Source organism: Puma concolor, chromosome A3 (assembly GCF_028749965.1).
Source record: "Puma concolor isolate L17-30 chromosome A3, mPumCon1.1.hap2, whole genome shotgun sequence".
Lineage (NCBI taxonomy): Eukaryota > Metazoa > Chordata > Mammalia > Carnivora > Felidae > Puma > Puma concolor.
In genome coordinates this window covers 126,297,991-126,315,475 of record NC_141669.1, presented here as the reverse complement: position 1 = coordinate 126,315,475, position 17,485 = coordinate 126,297,991, and the positions used below count along the sequence as shown (strand labels likewise).

The 17,485-nt window shown below is 54.0% G+C and overlaps 1 protein-coding gene and 1 long non-coding RNA gene across 5 annotated transcripts; one reads left to right on the top strand and one right to left on the bottom strand.

The window, feature by feature from the left end:
• Positions 1-627: 627 nt before the first annotated feature.
• PCIF1 (phosphorylated CTD interacting factor 1) lies at positions 628-12,126 on the bottom strand. 4 transcript variants are annotated; one of them, XM_086702360.1, is made up of 18 exons: positions 11,974-12,126; positions 9,694-9,968; positions 9,382-9,495; positions 8,277-8,419; positions 8,062-8,186; positions 6,752-6,889; positions 6,430-6,560; positions 6,127-6,281; positions 5,398-5,545; positions 5,228-5,311; positions 4,917-5,016; positions 3,684-3,846; positions 2,841-3,013; positions 2,609-2,695; positions 2,338-2,522; positions 1,544-1,637; positions 1,266-1,441; positions 628-1,180 (listed from the first exon to the last, which is right to left on the bottom strand). In XM_086702360.1, the coding sequence occupies exons 3-18, from the start codon at positions 9,402-9,404 to the stop codon at positions 952-954; spliced, it is 2,154 nt and encodes a 717-aa protein (XP_086558486.1). In that variant the 5' UTR covers positions 9,405-9,495; positions 9,694-9,968; positions 11,974-12,126; the 3' UTR covers positions 628-951. The 4 variants fall into 4 exon arrangements, with proteins under 4 accessions (XP_086558486.1, XP_086558487.1, XP_025787941.1 ...); XM_086702361.1 differs by having other exon boundaries at positions 9,796-9,968; XM_025932156.2 differs by lacking the exon at positions 9,382-9,495.
• A 285-nt stretch (positions 12,127-12,411) lies between these two features.
• LOC147582766 (uncharacterized) lies at positions 12,412-15,705 on the top strand. The gene is made up of 2 exons (XR_015249496.1): positions 12,412-13,642; positions 13,883-15,705. It is a non-coding gene; the product is annotated as an uncharacterized LOC147582766 (long non-coding RNA).
• The last annotated feature ends 1,780 nt before the right edge of the window (positions 15,706-17,485 follow it).

The following is a 17,485-nucleotide window of genomic DNA, read 5'->3' as shown; positions in this document are numbered from 1 at the left end:
GCCCGGCCTCTCAAAGTGCAGTGGCCCGACAGCAGGGCAGGCCCTTGGGGCAGAGGCCTGATACTGGGACAGATGGCTGAGCTGGTAAGAGCCCCCTCACCCCCCACCCCCCAGCACCCTCAGACCCTCTTCCTCCCCTGGGCTCCAGGGGAACATCTGCTCCATGCCTAGAGGTCCTCAGGACAGCTCAGCCGGGTGCCTGTCTGTACAGAGGCCATACCCTGAAGCCCATGGTGGCTCAGAGCTGCTCTTCCTCCTGACCCTTGACTGTGAAGCATACCTGGCTGCTCACTCACTGTGGTGGCTGCAGGTCAAGCAGGAGTCTAGCTCGCTACCTGGGCACAGCCTCCCGTCCTCTGCTCCCTAGAGGTACGAGGGCAGGCCTGGCTGTGGGAGTCTGGGACTTACAGATGGATGGTGCTGGGCTCTGGACTCTTCAGACCCGATGGACACAGGCAGAGGCCACCAGGGACCCAACTGTGGGGTCAGCAGGGTGAGAAGTTAGACACTGGATCCCGGGGCTGGGGCGTGGAGGCCCAGGGGTCCAGAAGGTGAGCCTGAATGTAGAGGGTGTGGTCCCAGGACTAGCTCCAGACTCTCCGCCTTCTCTGCCCTCAAGACCCTCACGCGTTCTTAGGGAGGCTTCTGTATTTCCTTTTACAAATGAAACGAGGTGGCAATAAGATGGTATGGGTGAGGGGGTGGGGGGTGGGTAGGAAGGGAAGGGATGGGGCCTATTTACACGGGAGCTGGAGCAAGTTTGAGGTGAGGAGTCAGGGGATCGGGCAGGGAGGGGGAGCCCTGGCAGAGCCATAATCTTCCTATGTCACTGGCAGCCTGAGTCCTGCTGCCACCTCAGGGGGAGGGTCCTGGGGTCTGCTCAGCCCCAAGAGGCCCAAGTCCCAGCCGTCCGTACCAGCACCCTGGGGCTCCTCCTCCCCGCAGGATGTGTTAAGTGGGGTGAGGCTCGCGGCTGGGGCCCTGCTCGCGGCCGGAGTCCCGGTCCTTGTTCTCGGAGGAAGACGACGAGGAACTGGAGCCGTGGCTGCGGCCTGACTGCCGGTAGGCGGTGCTCAGCTCCTGCAGCCGCTCAGGCGTCGGCCCCCACTTGGCAAAGCCAGGGTCGTTCTGTAGGAAGAGCACGGCCGTGTTGTGGACGGCCTTGTAGTGCATTTCCTCCCTGTGGGCAAAGGAGCAGCTCAGGGTGGGGCTTGGCCCGGCCCGATCGGCCAGCCCTCCTGCCCCTGCCCTCCCCAGGCACCCACTTCTTGCAGACGTGCTGGGAGCCACTGCGGTACTCGTGCTCAAAGGCAGGCAGGACCAGCTGGTGGCGTTTGAAGCGGCTCTGCTCCATGCGGGTGAGCGCCGGTGTGGGGGGTTCTCGCCACTCCGGGATAAACACGATGAAGGACAGGGGCTCCGGGGAGCTCTCGAGCAGTTTCTGTGGGAGGGGGTATGGGGTGGACATCAGAGGCTGCCCTCCGGGTGGCTGGCGATCCCGCTTGCCAACCTACCCCACCCCCACCGCCAGCAGCACACCCACCTCAAAGTGAGAGACCATGGCATCCATGAGTTCCTCGCAGAACGGAGGGTTGGCCTCAAAGGAACCACTCAGCGGGGAAAAATCCAGGCAGGGCCTGGGGATGGAGGTGAGCACTCTAAGTCCTGCCAGAATCCCAGCCCTCAACCGGAAACAGGTGCCGCCCCCACCTCGTTGAAAGGATGGCCCTGGTCAGGCCACAGGCCAACATTCACCCTTAATTCATCCTGGGACAAGGTGTGGCCGACTCCACTGGAGTGCTGAGGACGGAGAGGCTCGGGCTGGGCAGCCAAGTCCACCAGGCTGCTTAGTGGAATGGCTGGAGCTCAGATCCAGTTCGAGCCCCGCTGCCACCACAGCACAAGCCACAGCCAGGAGTTCCCAGCTGCTGTGCTTTCCCTCTTGCTGGCCCAGGCTGGTCTTCCTACTGGAAGCTGTGTCCCCTTTCACCCATGCTCACCCCCCTCCAACACCCCACATTAGTCTGTAAGGTCCCCGAGGTCTGAATGATCTCTGAGCTCTGAATTACCACTTCCCATGCCTCTCAGTGCCAGGAACCACGTGCTCCTATCCCAGCCTGGGCTTATTCACAGAGAAACCCACAAGATGAGTTAGGGACTATCACAGGCTCCCGAAGTTCAGCGAGAAGTCCAAGGTCACACAGCTAGCAAGGGGTGAAGGCAGGGACTACACCCAACACTGCCCAATCCCAAGTAGATGGCCCAGGTGCAATCTATGCTCTAGAGGACCCCTTCCAGGGCCTGGGCAGAAGGGTCCCAGCAGCCCCTGGCTCTCACCCGCGGGAGCCGAAGTAGCCATCTGTGTCTGGGAAGGCAGAGCAGTACTGGCGGAAGTAGCAGTTGAGGGGCGAGGCGAAGCACTCAAAGCTGACACTGAAGAGCCGGTGGAGGGCCTCAAAGACGTGCACGGGCAGCGATCCCTGCAGGCCTGTCCCCTCGTAGAGGCCCACGCCAAACATCATCTACACAGAGGCCACGGTCAGCCTCCAGGGCTCAGCCTTCCCCCTGCGTCTAGAAGAGCCCACCCCCAGCTGCCCCAGGCCCATACCTGGTACCGTCGGAGAAGACACCAGACTCGGGGCAGGAACCGCTCAAAGGCAGAGTCGTCAATGCAGCTGTAGCGGTAAAGCAGCCACTGTGGGACAGAGAGCAAGGCCCTTACACAGCGGCCCCTCACTCCCTCATAACTGGCCTCTTGCTGAGGACGCTGGGTCAAGGAGGAGGCAGCCCTCACTTCTTGCACCTGTGGGGACCTGCCTCCCCTTCACCCTAGCTCTTACCAGCTTGCTGAAGTAGTTGCGGCTGACCTTGACCATCTCCCCCTTATACCGGATGCAGACCACGTTATTCTCCATATGCATCTCCACGCTGGGCATGGGGGGCGCAGACACGGCCAGCCGGACCGGGTAACAGTACACCAGGCGGGGCTCCACTTCTGGGGCCTCCACCTCCTCTGTGGGCAGGGAGAGCAATGAGGGGCCTCCCTGCAGCGGCTCTGCTAATCCTCACCCCGGACGGACGGCCTCTGCCCCCTGTGTGCTCACACACGTACCCCAGTAACCAAGGGAGGTAAGTCTAATCCCACGGAGGAGCAGAATGCAGCTCAGATGGTTTGAGAACAAAGTTCTTGGCAGGGGCAAGAACTGGTGGCCTGTGTCGCCATGCTGCATACCGACACAAACCCCCGGTTGGCCACGTGGAAGTAGAACTGTGGCACGTCCGTGATTACGGTACCCTACTTAGGCATCTTTTTGGGTCAACCGCTTCGAATTACCACTGAGTTCTCGTATGATCCTAAGGCTGGGTATTAGCCTGCAGGGTGGGGGAACCCGGGCTTGCAGAAAGCAGCTGTAATTGCAAGTCGTCCACCTAACTGCTTACCCCCGGCCTGTCGTGTCCACCACCTTCCAGCTCCCCCTTTCCCAACCCTTCTCCAGTTCCTGGAGGAGTGCTGGGAACCCTGCACCGAAAGACAGCAGGGCCTGCCTCAGACACTGCTGGGAGAAACGGGCTTGCCCAAACCAGCCGTGGCCTAGAGGCTCAGCCTTGCTTGTCCCTTCACTCAGGGCCTGGGGTACACCGTTGACGGCATCACAGCTGGCTCCCTGCCACTGGCCCCTCACCTGGGATGTTGTTTTCCTTGAGGATGGCCAGGTGCTTCTCTCGGATCCGTTTGACATACTCCAGGGAGATGTGGTAGATCTTACTGCAGATGCCCTCCACGGAGTCCTTGGCCGCGGCTGAGACGTGGGGGCCACACTGCCTCCGCAGATGCTCCAGGCGGTCCTGGAGGAGACACTCTTGATCAGGGCTCTAGGTGGCTGTTGAGGGAGGGCTGGTGGGTTCTAGCAGTCCTCGCTTTGAAACCGGCTGTTACTTACTAGCTGTGTCACTTGGACAAGTCCCTTGGCATCTCTGAATCTTAATTCCTCTACTGTTAAGGGAACACACAGTACTTACCTGATAAGGCAGTTTAAGTATTAAATGTGATCATTCCCATTAAGGGCTTACCAAGCCCCTGGCATACAGCAAGTGTCCGATAAATGCCAGCACCTATGGTTGGGGTTACACTGTGCCAGATCCCATGATAATTGCTGGGGAAACACACAAACCAGGCACAGTCCCCGCTTATAAAGCATTTGCCAACTATCAGGGAGAGATACCATTACAAAACGGGGTCCTTGGTCATTGCAGATTTGAAATTTGAGCTTTTAGCAACTTGCAAGGATTTAACTAGGCATTTGTAATTTTGCTGAATCACACGTGTGAAAGTGATGAGTGAAAATGAGTCACTCTGGCTAGTGAGCACACCTACCTTTGTCACTCTACGTGTCAAGTACAGTTACTATCGTGAAGTGCGAAACCTTGTCTCTTGTGAAAAATGGTCCTGAAAAGAAAGCCCATTGCTAGTGCTGGTGGACAGTTAGAGAAGTGACGGGTCTGGGCCAGAAAACAGAACTGTTGTGGACACAGTAAAGTAGGGAAATGAGTCTTGTGCCAGCTCGTAACTGTGATGAGCACACACACCCCAGAAAAGGCAGTCTGTCAATCTGTGTCCAAAAATCTATTCAAGGGAGATGCTGAACGTTAAGTTGAAAAAGCTACTTATGGTGTGTGGCTGAGCACGGGATTCTGTTAAGAACCTTAATGAAGAGAGTCTTTTAGGAGAGAGCCAGGAACCTGGACAAACCTCTCTACATGCAGGAGTTTAGGGACCAATGAGCATCAAAGGTTTACTGAAGTGCACAGGAACAGGATGCTGTGGGGCTCCGCCTGGCCTGGGCAGGCAGAGTGGGCTTCTTGGAGGAAGCAACCCCAGAGCCTTTCCACAGGCCTCCTTACCCGGGGCCACTCACCATGTAGTCCTCCTTAGAGGCAGAGTGGTCCTTCCGCAGCCAGCTGAAGGTGTCCTCCACGTTCCACTTGACCACCTTCCTGCTGTCGGGGGACGCACTCCTGCCGGTGGAGGGAGCTTTCAGGCATCTGTCCACACTCTACTCCTCCCACCCCACCTGCAGTGACATTCGGGCTCTTGTTCTGCCTCTGGGAGCCAGCCCTCCTCCTGCCACCGAGCGCAATGACTGCACTCCATTAGATGGGCCACATGGCCCAGGACCTCCCCACTCTGATCACACACCCAGCTTGCTGGGGGCAGGAGAGAGCAAACCTGGATTCGATGAGCCGCCTAGCAGCCTCTGCATATTTAAAGAGCAGGCGCTTGGCTTCCTCCCGGAACTTGATTCGGGATAACCTGGGACAGAGAACGGATAGAGTTAGGACCCTTCGATGCAGAACTGGCTACACAACCCTTAGCTGGCCCCAGCTGCGCAGGTGTACCTGATGGGAATGTCATTCATGATTTCGCGAAACATGGAGGGCGACACGACCGGTTCACAGTTGCTCGGCAACAGGGGGTCAGAACCTTTGTCCACGACCTTGCGCTCCAGCATCCAGCGGTTGAAGGACTCTCGAGGGGGCTCGATGCCTGCAGGACAGAAGAGCTGGTGAAGGTCTGGCTTTAGACAGGAGGCATCGTGTGGAAACTGGAGGTGCAACAGTGAATGACAGCCTGTTAAGTCAGGAGCTCATGTTCCAGGCAACACCTCCCAAAGTATATTCTAAGAATCGCTAGTTTTATAAAGGGTGTTGTTAGATGATCCTTAGGGTAAAAGGGGAAAAGAGAAACACTATATTCCAGCAAAGTTAAGCAGGCTTATTTACTAATTAATAAAAGCTGCAGTTTACTGAGGACTTTCCATTCCTCTTACTCCTAGTAGTAGCAAGGCCATCAGGACAGATACTTCTGTTTTTGTATCACAGATACATAAAAAGGCTTCAAATGATACCTGGCAAACGAAGCACTCTGGAAGTGTTAACGATTCCTTTTGTAGTTACTGACGCCAGCCACCCTTTCTGGAAGCGGTTAGAGGAGCTGGGGCTCCAAGCAGGCCTGTCCCCATCCACTGCTTATGCTCTGGGCCACTAGGCTCCCCTGCACCATTCCCCAAGCCCGGTTCTTGCTCGCAGCAGGTGGAAACAGAGCTCCGGGGCCCCGGAGGCAGTTACCCTCTCGCTGCTGGCACAGCTCCCGATAGTGCTGCCGAAGCTTGAGGATGAGCTGGGAGCGCAGCAGCTCCACCTCGGGGTGCGGGGGCAGCACCTCTGAAGGCCCCCGGTGCTTGATGACCGCGTTGGTCTGGATGTCCAGATCCCAGTACACCCTTGGGGCACAGAAAAGAGCAACGAGGACAGTAGAGGAAAGGGAAGGAGGGCTGCCCTGGCTGCCACCACACCCCAGTCTCCCAGGCACCTCCCAGGCACGCAGGCCGCATCAGTGCGTGCCCCCAAGGGACTATAGCAGGGACTCACTCTGTGGGCCGGAGGAGAGCCGCCTGCTGTTTATCTTCAGGGGATGTCCCCCACATCTTCAGTGTTGGGGTTCCTGGGATACTGGGGGAGCTAGGCACCGATGGGCCCGTGGGTGTTACAGGGATTTCAATCTGGAGCAAAAAAGGAGAAGGCATCAGGGTCAGGAGAGTCAGCCTATGGTTCCAGCGCCAAACCCAGTGAGCTGTGCCCAGGCCCCGCTCCTGACCGAACTGCCACTGCCCGGCCTTTGCAGGGAAGCTGCTGGCTGCCCGCCTGGCTTGGCCACTTGCCAGCCAGGTCCTCAGAGCCCGCCAGCACTCACCTTGGGCTTCTTCACACCATTGCCGCTTGGCTGCTCTTCCGAGAGCTGCCGCTTTCGGGGCTTGTTCTCAGCCGGGGGGGTTTCCACCAAACTGGAGTCTTGGGGCAGTGGGGTCGCATTCAGCCCCAAAGGGTCCGACTGGTGGAGGGAGACCAGCAGAATTGCAACCGGGGCCAGTGGGTTAGGAGTCCCGGTAATACGGAATCCTGATGCCCTCCTGACCCCTGCTCCTACTGCTCAGAGACTGGGATGCAGAAAGAACGCTGGGCTCCAGTCCCACTGGCTGCTTGCAACCATGTGACCTTGGCGGAGTTCCATCCTGTCCTAATTCCCTCACATTCAAAATGGCCCTCCTGCTAAACAGGCCCAACCTCCCACTGGGAAGACGATTAAATGAGTCAGTGAATATGACCAGCTTAACGTGACCTCTGGTATGAGATAAACACACTGTACACATTGATTTCTTAAATACCAGAGAGTCAGGAATAAAGGAAAGAGTCAAGAAATGCTTGTTTTTGAAAAAGCAAGGCCCTGTGGGTAGAATGCCTTTGGCAACACCAAAAAGCATGATGGTAGGCAGGGTGGCCCTGAGATCCTAAGAGGTTTGAGTCCAGCTCTGCCTCTTACTGGCTTGAGGTCTCAGGCCAATCATTTCCCATCTCTGAGCCTCAGTGTCTTCATCTGCAAAACGGGAGTGCCAACTAGCTTGATTATGCCCAGAAAAAAAAGTTCACCCCAACTGACAGGGATCCAAAAGCCCACGTTTCTGGCAGACGGCCCGTGTTGCTACTTCCCTATCACATTGACCTTTCCACTTCTAGAACGTGCTTCTCCCCTCTTAACAACTTTTCTCTTTGCTAACTCTGTCACCTTAAATGCTAATTCAAAGAGACGCTTTCCTGTCCCGTCCTGTCCACTCCCCTCCCCCAAACTGGACCATGGTCCCTGCTGTACTCTAACACTATTCTTCACACACAAGCCAAATGTAATTGTACTGGCCCCTCAGTAGACTGTGGGCCCCCCGAGAGTACAAGGGAACGACCATGTCTGTCTTGGCTCACAACTGCATTACAGGCACAGTAACAGGTAGTTCAATATCACATACTATTTACAATTGTCTCTTTACAGGTCAGTCTCCCCTATTTGAGTACAGGTTCCTTGCTAGCAGGGAATAGGTCTTCTCTCGTGTATCACTATATCCCCAGGTCCCAACACAGGACTAGGCTCATAATAGCTGCTCAAGATATGTCTGGGGGAAGGCCCAGACGCCAGAAGCTGCTTTGAGACCCCTGCCCTAGGCTGGCACTCACAATCACGTCATGTTGGCCCAGCACAGGCATCTCCCACAGGGACTGGTTGGTAAATCGGTTGAAGTAGTAGGGACGGTTCTCCCTCCGGCTCCAGCACTTCTCCCAGCCCGCGTGCACCAGCTCCTCTGCAAACAAGCATGGAACCCGGCCAGGGTCAGGGCTGCTCCTGGGGCATCTTTCCTACCCCACCACCCTACCCTGCCCCTCGCCAGTACCTGGGAGGTCCTGCACCAGGCGGATGGGCTTTGGAGAACAGGGCTGGCTCTGATTGGAGGTGCCCGGGGAGTGACTCAGCAGGGACGCTTCCTCCCGGGGGCTGCCGTGATTCTCATTGGCCATCTCCGCACCCACACCGGACCTGCCACACAGAGGACCGAAGGGTGTTAGGCCAGCAGGGTGTGGAGGTCAGCTCCACCCCCAGCCCCCACCCACCAATTACAACCCACTGAGGGCCCCCCTGACCACTTGTAGATCTGAAAAAAGTCACTCTGGTCCTGTCCTGGAGGGCCAGTGTGGTACCACGGGAGCCCTGGGACCAAAGTTGCAGTTCTCTCAACTGTTAAAATGGGTGCACTCCTGTTGCTCCTTCTGCCTGAAATGCTCTCCCCAGTTCTCTGCCTGGCTTGTCACTATGTTCACATGCTCCAGGAAGCCTTCCTAGACTCTCCCTTCCCAAAGCTGGGTGGTCAGAGCCCATCCGCAGGGCCATGAACACCTCCACCGTAGCACTCAGTCTGGTCTATGAACTGGATTTGTCTCCCCATCAGACTGTCAGAACTCCCAGGGCTAGGAACTGGGTCCAGTTCTCTCCAGTGCTCAGCATGGTACCTGGACCCAACAGGAACTCCATTCATTCTGCAAATATTTACAAAGCACAGAGTGCCACAGAAGACAGAACAGGGTCTGCCCTTGGGAAGCAATTCCCACAAAAAAGAACAGTAAATCCTCCTCTCCCCTGTTCCTATCCAATAAAATCTAACTGGAACAAAGTGCAGCCCAGAGTGGGCCATGGCATCTAACTGGCTGCTTCATTCTACACTTCAGGGCAGGAAACAATCTGTTGCTAAAGAAACCAGTGGGACTGAGAAGAAACATCTAATTCAGTCCTTCCTAATCCCCAGGTGAAAATTTACCAGGAAGCAGGTCAGCTCCTTCAGATTTGTATTCTCCACTACCTTCGCCCAAAGCACACCCAGCACGAGCCTCAATGGCCAAAGTGGTTCCCAATCTGGCTGTTAGACTTCTAGGGGCCCAACTGAGATTGAACTGGTAATCCCAAAGTTGTTTTCAATATGCCACAGCACCCAAAGAAACATTTACCCACAAAAAGAGCACGAAGCCATGTTTAACCATCAGTTATCTTTGCTTGCTGACATTTTATCAACTCCTTGTGGTCACACTGATTATCTCATGCTGATCAGAAGCTCTGATTGGCTGTTGACGACATCATAGGAATCACTGGGACATTAATTTTATTGTACACTCAGTCATAGATGTCTTTGTTAATTTGGAAAGAGAAAAGTGAATGGTTACTTTGTCAGTACAGTTTGGCAGATAAAAAATGCACGGAGCAAGAGGACATACATACAACCAAAGGGGGCCATGATAACAAAAAGGTTCGGAACCACTAACCAAGGGGAGAAAAAGCTTGATTCTCTGGGTAGGAGGGATTCCCGATGCCTTGGGGCTGAGCCCACAGGTCTCAAGGCTGGACAAGGTCCCTCTTTTTCTCACCCTCTGGGGTCTGCAATGCTAGCATGAGAGGGTTTTCTTCTCCAACCAGGTGGACCCCCACGTCACAGGGTCCAACAGAGGCAGGGGGAGGCCTGCAGGAAGGCTCAGCACAGGTGGGTGGCCGGGTCAGCAGTGGAGTGAACGGGGGCCCAGGGACCTCCTCGCATCAGCAACTGCAGAGCAAATAGAAGAGAGAGTCACAGACCTGTGAAATGCTGCACAGCAGGGACAAAATAAGAGGGGCAATGACACAGCAAGTTGGGAGCCCCCAGGACAAGGCAGGAGACACTATGGGAGATCTGGGGATTCAAGGGATGAAATGGTACTTCTCAAGGTTCCCAAACCAAAACATTTCACGGACTTGTCGCCTGAAGTCACATGGGCTCCGGGATGAGGAGGGCCCTAAGCCTGGTTTAATGCTCCACTGTTACTGTCTTTGAAATTTTAAATAAATTTTTAACAGAGGGGACCCACATTTTCATTTTGCACACGGGACCCCACAAATTGTGTAGCTGCTCCTATCAACCAAAATATCCCTAAGATAAAAGTGAACATATAGTTGTCCCTTAACAACATGGGTCCAAACCACATGGGTCCACTTACACATGGCTTTTTTTCAACATGATACAGCGCTATAAATGTATTTACTTGTCCTTATGATTTTCTTAACATTTTCTTTGCTCTAGCTCATTTTAAAAATACAGTATATAATTCATATAACATACAAAACATGTGTTCACCGACTGCTTATGTTGCCATAAAGGCTTCTGGTTAACTGCAGGCTATTAGTGAAATTTTGGGGAGTCCAAAGTTATACTGGGATTTTCCACTGCACTGGAGATCAGTGCCCCTAACTCTTGTGTTGTTCAAGGGTCAACTGTACTTATCACAGATCAGAGGCCACAAAAAACACGTTTCTTGGAATCAATCTTTTAACACGTTACATGCAAATGCATTACATAACTTGGCATGTTCAACTTTATTGAAAAGTATTTTGCCAATAAATATCGTGTGACGTTGAGGCACCACGTAGCTGAACCATGCACAGGCAGCACATGCAGCCCAGCTCGGTGAGGCCAAACAGGGACACTGCAGTGTTTCCAAAACCCGTATCACAGCCATCAGAGGGCCTGTAATAGAAATCCAGATTCCCGCCCGTCCCTCACCTCACATCGTAGGAGTCAGAAATGGAGAAGGGAGACACACAAGAATTTGTATTTTTTTAAACGCACTCCAGAGGTGGGACTGGGAAACAGGATGACAAATTTTACACCAGTTCAAACCTTTACCAATTTTTTACGATTAAAACTTTTTTCTTAATTTCCCAGGTGATTTGGAAGCAGCGGGTTGGTGGCCAAAGAACCTGCTCTGGGTGTGGACAGACCCGGGGTCCAGATCCTTCTGCCGCGCGTTCCGACTTACAAACAGGAATGACTCGATCTCTATGGTCTCTACACGTAGAGTCTAGTATATTGTACACTTTAAGTAAGAAATAACTCTATTATTAAGATAACGTTTTTATTTATCCTGAGGTTTCCCGGCCCCTCGCATACCACAGTTAGTGCCGATCAGCTTAATAAACAACTGTATCTGCGCAACCGGAGGAACCCACCAGAAGGAAAAGAACCCGGTTACGGGATTGGAAGGCGGGGCGGGACCATCTCAGTAATGTGCCAATCAGAACCCTCCAAACCAATAGGGCGGAGTCAAAGAACTTGCAAAATGCGCAGGCGCGGGGGCCACAAGAGACGGGGACTACACCCCCCCCCACCGCCAGCGCGCGCACCCTTTCCCTTCCCCTCCCCCCAAACCCCAGCGGGGGCGGGCTGTTTGGCGCGCGCGCGCCGGCCCATCTCCCGGGCTCCGCCCCCCGCCCCACCGCGCGCTCCCGCCCCCGGGCTGAGGCGACTCAGAGTCGGAGCCCGACACAAAGGCGGTGGCGGCGGCAGCGGCGGAGGGGCCCTAGAGGCCGCTCCGCCCGCGCTCTCCGGGCCCACCTCCCTCACCCAAGCTACCGGCCCGGCCGCCCACCCGCGGGCCTAAGATGGCGGCGGCGGCAGAGACAGGGCAAGCGGTGGCCCCGAGCGGAAAGCGCCGGAGGGGCCACCGCAGCCCGGCTTCGGATCCCCGGAACCCGGAGCGGCTCGCGGCGGGACCATGGCTTCCTGGGGCTCTTACCTGCCCGGAGCGGACTGGAGGGGACGCGGCTACACGTTCTGCTCGACCTCCCGTTTTGCCGCCTCCGCCTCGCCCTCCCCAGCGCCGCTGCCGCCATCTTGTGTCCCGGGCCGGGACTCCGCGCTGCGCATGCGCCGGTACCGCCTCTGAGGGACCTCGCCGCTGCCGCGCCGCCATCTTGAGTGTGGCAGAACCGGCCGACTCCTCAGAGCCTGCTTGCTTTGGGCCCCTTCCCTTCCTCCCGTCCTTCCCTGCTATTCCATGCGGGTCTCAGGAGGGCAGGGCAGCTTTGCGGGCCGTGGGGTGTGAACTGAGGAAGGAACGAACTCACAAGCACGCTCCCTGCCTCTGTTTCCCCCGCGAGCACACCCGCTGGGGCTGGAGGACCTAGGTGGGAGGTGCACCTACGGGGCCGAACTGAGTGTGCGCACCGGGGGGCGCGGGGCGGGCTGGGAACCTGCGGGCGCTCGGCAAAGACGCCGGCCCGGGGGCGGGGTTGTGGTGACGCAGCTCTGGGCGTAGCCGGGGCCTGGGTCCTAGTTCCGGCGCGGCTGTGTCATTGATGTCCAGTCGCTTACCCTCTCTGAGCATCTGTCAAGAATATTTTCCAGCCATTTTCTATGTCGAGGCTGCATGCAAATCGAATCTTCTCCCAGGATGAGGCTTCACAAGTTACAGTGTTCCTGGGTAGAAGAAACTTAAAACAGCCGTGGGAGCCATAATAAAGGTGGCTTTGGCGAAGTTAGGAATGCAACTAAAATGCATCAGTGGGGCTCTTCCAACACTGACCTATCTATGGCTACTAATTGCGGTGCAAAGCCTCACTGAGACCTCAGACCAGCCATAAATGCCCAGCAGGAGATACAGTTGCTAGGTTCCCCTACGCGCGGCTCCCTACAGGATTCTTGGGCAGAGGCTGTCAAACGACTCAATAGCCCCACCTCCGTCGGGCCTCCTTAGTAAACTGACCTCAACAGTGGCTTGAGACGAACACAAGGTTGCCATCTGCCGTTCGCCTTGCATTTCCCAAGTGGAACCAGAGACTGCAGGTACCCGGGCTGGGCTGCGCGCAGCCTCCGGTGTGCATGATGCCTGGCCCCGTGCAGCTGGGTGGGGGTGGGGGAGTGTCAGCAAAACGCGAGGCAAATAGTATGAACTAGGGTGCTCATGAGTCTGGCTGGTTCAGACCTGTATCCTCCGCCCTGGACGTGTGGCCTTGAAGGAGTTGTTCGACATCTTTAAGCTGTAGTTTCCTGTAATGGAAGAGAGGTCCACCTGGCGAGAACTGAGATGGAGTCTGTAAAGTACTCAGCACGTGTGGGACCTGGCATTTAATAAATGTTAGCTGTTACGTCTCACGGGGTTGTGAGGGTTTCTCCAAATAGATTTGAGCCTTCCCCAAATACACCTGCTCCGGATAGGCCCGGTAAGTGCAGCCAAATCCTGCCCTTACAGAGAGTCCAGTTCACTTGGGAAGCTTGATGGGATATCAGATGCCTGGTGCCCACCTTAGACCTACATAGGGGGGACCAGATGTCCTGCTCTCCCTGGGACAGTCTTGGTTTATATCTGTTGTCCTGGCATAATTATTAATATTGCATCCTTTCTCAAAAGCGCCCTGGTTTGGACAATAAATTATACGGTCACTCTAGATTTACAGAATACCTAGGTTTTTTTTTTTTTTTTTTTTTTTTTTTTAATTTTTTTTTTCAAACGTTTATTTATTTTTGGGACAGAGAGGGACAGAGCATGAGGGGCAGAGAGAGAGGGAGACACAGAATCGGAAACAGGCTCCAGGCTCTGAGCCATCAGCCCAGAGCCCGACGCGGGGCTCGAACTCGCGGACCGCGAGATCGTGACCTGGCTGAAGTCGGACGCTTAACCGACTGCGCCACCCAGGCGCCCCTAGTTTTTGTTCTTAAGATTTTTTTTTTTTTTTTTTTTTTAAGTAATCTCCACACCCAATGTGGAGCTTGAAATCACAACCCCGAGATCAAGAGTCTCAAGCTCCGCCGAGTGAGCCAGCCTTGTGAGCCAGCCAAGGCGTCCCCAAAAGGCCTAGTTTTGCAAGCTCCCCAGCTAGTACTTATTAACACAGGAGTGTGAAAACCATGTACTGATTGCTATCTGTTCCTGTTTTTTTGCTTTCAAAGTACGTTAATTTGTTTCTCAGAGTCTCTTAATTGGTAACTAAAGCACCGAGCATCCCAAGTGCCTATCCTTGTTTTACCATGTAACCCTTTCCAAGAACTATGAGAGTAGAAATGACTATCTCAAGTCCACACGTGAGGAAACTGAGGCTGGGGGAAGGGGCAGGGGTCGAGTAATTATATGAAGTATCAGAACTGGTTTTTTCTTTTTGTTTTTTTTTTTTAATGTTTACTTATTGAGAGGGAGAGAGATTCTCAAGCAGGCTCTGCACTATCGGCTCAGGGCCCAATGCGGGGCTCGATCCCACATACTGTGAGATCATGACCTGAGCTGAAATCAAGAGTCCGGCGCTCAACCAACTGAGCCACTCAGGTGCCTCCAGAACTGCGGTTTTAAAGACGAAGGTTCCCAGCGTTAAAACCCAAAGCTGATTCCATGAAGCCACACTGCTTCCCTCTCTTGTGGAGAAGGGACTCTGAACTTGAGAAAGTGACTTTCCTGAGCTCACACAGTGGTCCTGGGCATTTCCACTGCAGTATCTTCCAGGTCTCAAACTCAGGGTTAAACACTGGTCTTTGCTTTCACCTCCCTCCCCAGACTCGTTCCTCCCAAAGGATTCCTCACCTTCCTGTTCTCACTTTCTGCACAACAGTCAAAATCAGCCTCTTCTCTCCAAGCTCATTCCTGCTACCTTAGAGCAAGCCCCATTATTTTTGAAACACTTTTTATTAAGAGTAGCACACATACAGAAAAGTGCACAAAACAGAAATGTAAAGGCCACCTGGGTGGCTGAGTCGGTTAAGCGTCTGGCTCAGGTCTTGATCTTAGGGTGGTGAGTTTGGCTCTGCATCAGGCCTGCGTTGGGCTCTGCGCTGCGCGTGAAACTTCCTTAAAAGGAAAGAGAGAGAAATGTAAAACTTAGTGATTTGTCACAGAGTGAACACCCAGGTGAACATCACTCAGGTCAAGGTATCATCGAGCCCAGGGGCACCTGGATGGCTCAGTCGGTTGAGTGTCCAACTTCAGCCCAGGTCATGACCTCACAGTTTGTGAGTTCGAGCCCCGTGTCGGGCTCTGTGCTGACAGCTCGGAGCCTGGAGCCTGCTTCACATTCTGTGTCTCCCCGTCTCTCGGCCCCTCCCCTGCTCATGCTCTGTCTCTCTCTCTGTCTCTCAAAAATAAATGTTAAAACATTTTTTAAAAAAAGGGTATCATCAATCACTGTTAATTTTGTGATAATCACTTCTTTCTTTGATAGTTTGACCACTGGGTGTCTCTAAACACTATAGTTTCACTTTGCCTGTTCCTTGAACTTCATTTAAATGGAATTACGCAGTTCTATATATTGTGTTGGCTTTCTTTTGCTCGACATTGCACTTGTGAGACTCATTTATGTTGTTGCATGTAGCTGTAGTTCATTCTCATTGCTGTATTCTGTCTTCCAATGTATATTTATCTATTCTACTGTTGGGATATTTGAAACTGCTCCCCCAACCCTGTATTTCCTTTCTGAATTATTACAGATGCTTAATAATAACAACAAAACAATTATATTTAAATAAATAACAAGTTAATAATTCACTGATTCTTTACATGTTTGAGTGAATGAATGAATGAATGAATGAATAATAAGACTAGTCTCCACACTGGTCTTTTGGTCCTCCAGCCTTGCTTCTCTCCTACTCCATAATCCACCCTGTAGTCACAGAGATCTCCTTAAGTCTGGTCATATGGCACATCTGATCAAGTCACCCTGGGCTTAAAGCCCCTGAATGTCTCCCCACTGACTGCAGGATAAAGTCCCAAACCCTTAGCTTGGTTTACAACACCATAATGATAATGACAGCTGCCATGGCAGAGTATTTGCTGTGGGCTGTGCCAAGCACTTTAAATACATTCATGTTATTCACGATCCGGATCTTCAAACCACCTCTTCAGGCCTCATCAGGCCCCAGCCATCTTGAACGACGCATAACTTCCCCCAAAGTGCCAGGTTCTCTCTTGACCCCGGGCCTTTGCATATGCTGTTTGCTCTTCTCTCCCCCCGCCGCCCCCCGCCTTTGACTAATTCAGGCTTCAAGTCTTTATTTTTTTCAATTTTTTGTCTTTTTCGAGAGAGACAGCAAGGGAGGGGCAGAGAGAGAGGGAGACCCAGAATCCCAAACGAGCTCCAAGCTCCAAGCTGTCAGCACAGAGCCTGACGCAGGGCTCCAACTCGCAAACCGTGAGATCATGACCTGAGCTGAAGTCAGATGCTTAACCGACTGAGCCCCGCTCCAAGTCTTACTTTAGATGGCACCTCCACCAGGCAGGCTTCCCTGAACTTGCCTTCACCCAGGCTAGGTCAGGCCCCCTCTTCTGTATTCCTATTCCTGTGCTCAGTGGACTGCTTGAGGGCGGGGCTGGGGCTTGTTCACATCTGGAGACCCCATGCCCAGTGCTGTGCTTAATTAACCCTCTGTAAATATTTGTTGACCACGAACAGACCACATTGGGCTGAAATCTGGGTGACTTTTTCAGGTATCCCTGCTTCTATTCCAGGCTCTGGTTTCTGCGGTGGGCACACCAAGGCTGTGCCCTTTAGGATGCCAAGAAAAGCATGAGCTGCCTGCCGTGGCAGAGTCCCTGCCAGCAGCCTAGAGTCCTCTGCTCCGAAGATAGGGATGGGCAGGTCGAGCAAAGATCCTGGGGCTTTCAAGCACTCCATCAAGTTTCCTGAAGTAAGATGCCTGGTGAGTTGGGAGAGATGGTTGAGATAAGCGGGGCTCCTCCAGCTTTAGCCAGCTCTGGCTGGGAGCCTGCTGGCAGGGCCTCTGAGGACCTCAGCCTCAACTCAGGACAAAGCCCAGTCTCCATATTAAAGCAGAAACATAAACATACAGGCTCAGGTTGCCACATACCTTAACCCCCTTGTTCTTTTCCACGACAGCAAGAGGCTGCGAAGACAGAACCACACATCTCAACCCCTGAGGTCCTGGCGGTCGGGGGAGGGAGGCTCCAACGTAATCCTGATCCAGGCCGCCCCCACCCGGGTCCGGTCAGAGCTGCCCATAGACTCTGTTCTGCAGTTTAAATAACGCTAAGGCAGTTTCCAAGGCCAGTGGGCCTGGCCCCAGGGAAACTGCAGAAGAAATTCTTCCAACCCAAACTGTGGTTTCCACTGGGAGTGGCTCTCCGGCCATTCTGGGGCCAGATGAGAGAAACCATGTAGGCCAAGAATAGATGAGGGGAGTGGGGCGTCTCCTCTGGTCTTCCTGGTCCCGTAAGTGTCTGATGTGGTGTCACGGCCCCCTCCGTTTCTTCATCTGACCGGACCCAATGTGTGTCGGGGCCTGCCCTAGGACCGTGAGCACCAGAGATA

Bases quoted from the DNA above. Each gene is read 5' to 3' on its own strand.
- PCIF1 (XM_086702360.1), bottom strand. From the start codon at position 9,404: ATGGCTTCGTGCTCTTTTTGTGG. The intron at 8,187-8,276 runs GTACTGGCGAGG...GCTTGTTTGCAG, and splicing joins CCTGGTGCAGGACCTCCCAG to AGGAGCTGGTGCACGCGGGC. The intron at 5,017-5,227 runs GTTTGCTCTCTC...CTCCACCGGCAG, and splicing joins AGGCGGCTCATCGAATCCAG to GAGTGCGTCCCCCGACAGCA.